The sequence below is a fragment of the Corythoichthys intestinalis genome, chromosome 12 (assembly GCF_030265065.1).
Source record: "Corythoichthys intestinalis isolate RoL2023-P3 chromosome 12, ASM3026506v1, whole genome shotgun sequence".
Taxonomy (NCBI): Eukaryota; Metazoa; Chordata; class Actinopteri; order Syngnathiformes; family Syngnathidae; genus Corythoichthys; species Corythoichthys intestinalis.
In genome coordinates this window covers 30,714,702-30,721,663 of record NC_080406.1, presented here as the reverse complement: position 1 = coordinate 30,721,663, position 6,962 = coordinate 30,714,702, and the positions used below count along the sequence as shown (strand labels likewise).

General features: G+C 37.8%; 1 protein-coding gene across 1 annotated transcript; it reads left to right on the top strand.

Moving 5' to 3' along the window:
• Nucleotides 1–486: 486 nt before the first annotated feature.
• LOC130927385 (immunoglobulin lambda-1 light chain-like) lies at nucleotides 487–3,586 on the top strand. The gene is made up of 4 exons (XM_057853190.1): nucleotides 487–526; nucleotides 600–930; nucleotides 2,104–2,150; nucleotides 3,267–3,586. Exons 1-4 carry the CDS (start codon nucleotides 487–489, stop codon nucleotides 3,584–3,586), a joined length of 738 nt encoding a protein of 245 aa, XP_057709173.1.
• Nucleotides 3,587–6,962: the final 3,376 nt, after the last annotated feature.

Genomic DNA, 6,962 nt, shown 5'->3' with positions numbered 1-6,962 from the left:
AAGAAACCAGACCGCTGGGTTACATAGATAAAGAAATGCGCATGCTACATACTAGAGCCGTCAAGTTTCAAGACGATCGGTTCATGGATAACAGGGGAGTAGGACTTCAAAGTTGGTGTCCCAAAGAACAACAGCCACCTGAGTGGCGACTTGACAGGCCTTCAGCCTGTAATGATATAATTCTAATTGAGACCTGGGGTCCACATACACATTTTGGGTCATGTAGGCCACACTTTTATACCAAATATTAATGTTGTGGCCTACATGACCCAAAATGTGATGTCCACGTATGCATACATCCGGTCTTAATGGAGTGAAGTTAAATTACCAACTGTAGTTAATTGCCCTATTAAGGGTTAGGCAAAAGAAAACAGATGGGCGTATGAAGCTTCCCTTGCTTTCCTGCCCCCCTGACTACTTCCTCTCTTTCTAATTTAAAAGCTGTGAAGCCCATTCAGTACTACTTCACTGACAATCAGCGACACCATGTTGGGGAGTCTCTGCTTTCTCATCGCCGTGCTAACTCGTGAGACCCTCTTCTTCATCTTTCCTCCATGCGTTCGAGTCAACTGACGGTTGTTGTTTTTGTCTGTTGACAGATGGCGAAGCGGCCAAGGTGGTGACCCAGACGCCGGCGATTCTGACAGTTGGTGAAGGACAAGAGGTTGTTCTCAATTGCAACGTTCAGAGGGATGAGAGTAGCGTAAGCTTTTATAGACAGTTTCCTGAAGACACTCCTCAGCTTATTCTGCAGCATTACCATTTAAGTTCCTCACCTAGCTTTGGAGATGGATTCTCCTCTGGTCGGTTTGGCGCCAAAACGACTTCCAATGTAAATTACCAATTAATCATTAAAACGGCAGAAGCAGAAGATTCTGCTGAGTATTATTGTAGCGCATGGGATAGCTCTGTTCGTGAAACAGTATCACAGTGATTTACGCTGTGACAAAAACCGACTCCTCTTAGTTCTGCTTTTGTGTTGAGTCGACACGTTGGATTGTTACCTGTGCAGAAGAGGGAATGCTGCTTAGAATGATAGAATGTACAATTTGGGGATATTTTAACCTTTTAAAGGAGACACTGGACTTTGCCTGATCCAGGTGTGTCGAACGCATGTTTTTCGCTGGCCACATCATATTACTGGTTTCCTTCGGAAGGCTAACTAAAGCTATCGCGATGAATCGACTAATTGACAATGAACTTGTTAATTATCAAAAAAATGGACAACTATTTTAATAGTCGATAAATTATTTGGAGATAGAGTTGATCGAAAAGTCCTCTTTTTCGAGCCTCTTAATCCTAAATAGGACACTCATTGGCTGACATTGACAGTGCTAGCTGGTCATTCAATTCATTTTGACAGGGTTGGCAGTGAATGATCGTGTCATACCCTCCCAGTCAAAATGGATTGGACTTCCAGTGCCGTTGATAGCACTCAATCTTGATGATTCATAGCCACTTCAACCAGTTTAAATAAACACTTGTTGTCAATGGCAAAAAAATAATTTAAATACAATGAAAGTTAAAAAAAAAAAAAAAGATCAACTTTTGAACGTCATTGACAATATTTATATTTATGGAGTGTTTATCTGTTTGAATTCAAATTATTTTTATTAATGTTGTTTTTAAAATTTTACTCATTTATGACTATTAAAAAAAATGCAGTCATATTAAAAATACAATAATGATTGATGATAAAATCAAATAAAACAACAATAAAATTTTAATTGAGACCTGGCATCCACATATTGGGTCATGTCGGTAGGCCACACTTGTGTACCAAATGTTAATATTGTTACCTGCTCATCCTGCCATGGACCAGTAACCAGTCCAGGGCTTTCCTCATGCTTTAATGCGTCATTGTTGTTTCTAATCGGTTGACTTGTTCTTCTTGCAAGGTCCGTCTTCCCGAGGCTTCTCCCAGGGACGTTTCCATCACGGTAGCCACTTGACAGACATGTGGATGTTCCAGCACCACCGCAGACGAGGAGTTAAAAAACGCAGGAGTGAATGTTGGCATTTAGAATTCAAAGAAAATAGCACAAAAGAACTCCAGCGCCAACGTTAAGGAGTTGTGTTCAGTCTCAGCAGTTTTTGTACAAGCGTAACCACTGTGGTATTCGGTGGAGGCACCAAGCTGCTTGTGACAAGTAAGTACTTCGAATTCATCATCAAATGAGGTACATTTATGCATCGACCAGTCTATAAATGTCTAATTGAATACATTTGTGGAAATAATGTTAATTTTTGGTTTTATTCCAGTTTCCACTGTTTTGATAGTTCATCTTATTGCAAGCTAATGAGTAGATAAACACACAAAAAAACACATAAAATGTTTACAGCCTACAGGTAACTAATATGTTTTTTACAAAAATCATTTTTAATTCAGCTTTTGGCCACAATCTTTGATACACAATTAATTTATGTATATCATAATTAAATGTTGTTCTTCCACATTTTTAAAAAACTAATATGTATGATTGCCATAATTGTAAATGAGACCATATTTAGTAAGTGACACAATAACTTTATTTATTTATTGATTTTTACACATTTTCTCTTCAGTGTTTTTCATAATGAAAAGTTTGGTTACCATAACTATAAATTATAACAATATACAGTATCTCTTATTTATGTGCCATATTTTACTATTATTTCAAGTTTTAAATTTCTTGTTCATATATTCTTTAATATTAACTTCCTTCAAGTTAGTAGTGCTTTTTCTTTTGTACTATATCTTGGTAATACAGGTACAGTAAACACGATATATAAAGTATATAAAGTTTACAGTATATACATAGATGTATTTTTCCCCATATTTATTTAATTATAACAATACATTTTATTTCTAGTCTTTAAATATTTTCCACTTAATCTAATTTTTAATCTTGACTAAATTTGTGTTAGTGGTGTGGTTACTTATGCCATATTTATTATAAACTATGTCCAAAATTAAGATTTTGTTCTTGTGTTTTTCAAAATTTATAATGACAAAGTGTTCAGAATGCCTCTCAACATGAATGAGTACATTTCTGTCTAAATGAAAACTATTTAGATGAAGATAAGATGAAGCTGAACATGAATTTATACAGCCTTGAGAGTTCATTAGAGCCTGGGTTCTCAAACTGTGGTTCAGGGGCCAAAAATGTTTCTTGTAGCCATAACATTATGGCATTGCATTACTGTATTAAATCTACCGATTAACCTTAGTACTTGAGTCCTGGTGCTGTAAAACTAACCCACCCGAACGGATCGGATTCCTCCAGGGTCTGACTTGGCGCCCCCTGTGGTGATTCTTTTCCCCCCGGCCAAAGAAGAGCTCCAATCCAAAGAGGCCACGCTAGTCTGCGTGGCCACCCAGTCGTTCCCATATGCTAAAGTCACTTGGCTGGTTGGAGGTCTTCTGGCACCGGGCGTCATCACCACCGGTCCCGCTGAGCGACAAGCAGACGCCACCTACAAAATCAGCAGCTATCTCACTGTGCAGACGTCTGAATGGAACTCGGACGTCTCTTACACATGTAATGTGTCTTTGGGCTCCCAGTCTGCTCAAAACACCATCAGCAAGTCCAAGTGTGCAACTTAGCAACACCATACCAATGATGTGTATGCATGCTTGTAGTAGTATTTTCTTATGTATTCTACTCTGATCTTACTAGAACGCATCAATGTTCTTCAATTAAAAAAAATCTCATCATCAATTTTTGGACTGAGTATGTTCAGATTTGAGCCTATTTTCTCACAGAACTTTGCAAATATGCAAAATAAAGCACTATTATTCATCCAAAATGCTATTTTGTGTATGTTCAGTCAGCAGTTCCCTGGAATGATGTAACACACCCAGCTAAAAATGATTGATGTGCTGCACTGACAACTCGACAAGCTAAAAAATATAAAATACTTCTTGACAAAAATGATTAATAATTTATGTAATTGTTTTATTAATTAATGTCGACAACGTTGAACATTTTTTAATCTTTCATGTATGATGTTTTATTCATGAATACTTTGCTTTCACAGCATTCACTGTTACAGAAAAGCCTTACTAAAAATAGGAATATCTAGTCTTAAGAATGAACGCTTCAGATAGTTATGAATGAACAAAATTGTCATGTGACTTTTTTGCATTTATGAATGGAAGAAACTTTGCATATAACTCCTAAAATTATTTAATTTAAAAAGACAAATTATGATAAATATGAAGGCTCAAAAATACTTTTACTTCATAAACCTGAGCAAACAAGACCTAAAATTAACAATTATAAGTTTTCCATTTATGTCCTTATTTGATCTGTTTATGAATGAAAACAATATTTTTTTAGGCTTGCTACAACAATATACGGAAATGGGTGTTGAAAAATTAGCAAAAGTTAAAGTAGAAGTAGTAGTTAAAGTAAAAGTTATCCATAAAAACTGAACTTAAAAAAAGACCTTTAAAAATGTTTAGCCCTAATTAGGACAAATGACTATGTTAATTAATAAAAGCTTTTTTAAATTGTATGATGATGTATTCTATTTTATTTTATTTTTAAATAAACAAAATATATTAATCAAAAAAAGTAATATATTAGTAGCTCATCACTCGCGGGCCCTTCCAGATGAGCGGGTAGGATGCTGGTAAAGGTATTTTCACACTTAAAAACTATGATACAGACGTTTCCTCAGCGAAACATGGGCGGCGCCATCTTTGACAATTTCTGCTCCGAACTTCCGGTTTAGAGAGAACAACATAAAGTACGGTTGAAGTAAGCAGTGTATTGACAAAGTTAAAACTGCAAAAACAAACTAGAGGAACCCATGGAACCTCCAAAAATGGATTCAGCACGACGTGGATGAGACTCTAAGACTTTCTATGCTGTGCGTGAACTCCTGGAAGCGCCTATATATATGGTTGGAAGTCGAATGTTTTAAACAGCGTCCAGCTTCAAAGCGCCAGTGTGGATTTACTTCGCTATACGCCTTGATACCATCTGCAGACAATAAGTTAAGGATGTACCTAAGGATCCACCTAAAAGATTGTATGTTTGCTCTTATCACTTCGTTGATCATTGGTGGACAAAATTATAACAACCTGTGTTAACGTGAGGTGTAAATTTGTACACCGGCCACTTGAGTGACCAAAATGAGGTGAAATTCCAAATAATATTACATTTACCAAATGCACAAGGGCTGACACGGATGTTGTTGTTACAAGGAAATGCGAAAAGGGATGGACACATACAGTGGGGCAAATAAGTATTTAGTCAACCACTAATTGTGCAAGTTCTCCCACTTGAAAATATTAGAGAGGCCTGTAATTGTCAACATGGGTAAACCTCAACCATGAGAGACAGAATGTGGACAAAAAAACTGAAAATCACATTGTTTGATTTTTAAAGAATTTATTTGCAAATCATGGTGGAAAATAAGTATTTGGTCAATACCAAAAGTTCATCTCAATCCTTTGTTATGTACCCTTTGTTGGCAATAACGGAGGGCAAATGTTTTCTGTAACTCTTCAAAAGCTTTTTACACAATGTTGCTGGTATTTTGGCCCATTCCTCCATGCAGATCTCCTCTAGAGCAGTGATGTTTTGGGGCTGTCATTGGGCAACACGGACTTTCAACTCCCTCCACAGATTTTCTATGGGGTTGAGATCTGGAGACTGGCTAGGTTACACCAGGACCTTGAAATGCTTCTTACGAAGCCACTCCTTCGTTGCCCTGGCTGTGTGTTTGGGATCATTGTCATGCTGAAAGACCCAGCCACGTCTCATCTTCAATGCCCTTGCTGATGGAAGGAGATTTTCACTCAAAGTCTCTTTCTTTCTTTCCTTTACATGGATCAGTCGTCCTGGTCACTTTGCAGAAAAACAGCCCCAAAGCATGATGTTTCCACCCCCAATGCTTCACAGTGTGTATGGTGTTCTTCGGATGCAATTCAGTATTCTTTCTCCTCCAAACATGAGAACCTATGTTTCTACCAAAAAGTTCCATTTTGGTTTCATCAGACCATAAAACATTCTCCCAGTCCTCTTCTGGATCATCCAAATGCTCTCTAGCGAACCGCAGACGGGCCTGGACGTGTACTTTCTTCAGCAGGGGGACATGTCTGGCAGTGCAGGATTTGAGTCCCTGGCGGCGCATTGTGTTGCTGATAGTAGCCTTTGTTACTGTGGTCCCAGCTCTCTGTAGGTCATTCACTAGGTCCCCCCGTGTGGTTCTGGGATTTTTGCTCACTGTTCCTGTTATCATTTTGACGCCACAGGGTGAGATCTTGCATGGAGCCCCAGATCGAGGGAGATTATCAGTGGTCTTGTATGTCTTCGATTTTCTAATAATTGCTCCCACAGTTGATTTCTTTACACCGAGCGTTTTACCTATTGCAGATTACAGTCTTCCCAGCCTGGGGCAGGTCTACAATTTTGTCTCTGGTGTCCTTCGACAGCTCTTTGGTCTTGGCCATAATGGAGTTTGGAGTGTGACTGACTGAGATTGTGGACAGGTGTCTTTTATACCGATAATGAGTTAAAACAGGTGCCATTAATACATGTAACGAGTGGAGCCTCGTTAGACCTCGTTAGACCTCGTTAGAAGAAGTTACACCTCTTTGACAGCCAGCAATCTTGCTTGTTTGTAGGTGACCAAATACTTATTTTCCTCTCTAATTTGGAAATAAATTCTTTAAAAGTCAAACAATGTGATTTTCTGTTTTTTTTCCACATTCTGTTTACCCATGTTGACAATTACAGGCCTCTCTAATCTTTTCAAGTAGGCGAACTTGCGCAATTGGTGGTTGACTAAATACTTATTTGCCCCACTGTATTATCTGTATACTGTACTGTATATGTTTAAATTCACAGTCAACTCCATGAACACTTCAAATTTTAATGGCAATGAAATGCATTTTCCATTTTGAATACTGTATTGACAATGGGAATTACATCAAAACAATTAGTATATACTACTGTATTTTCATACTA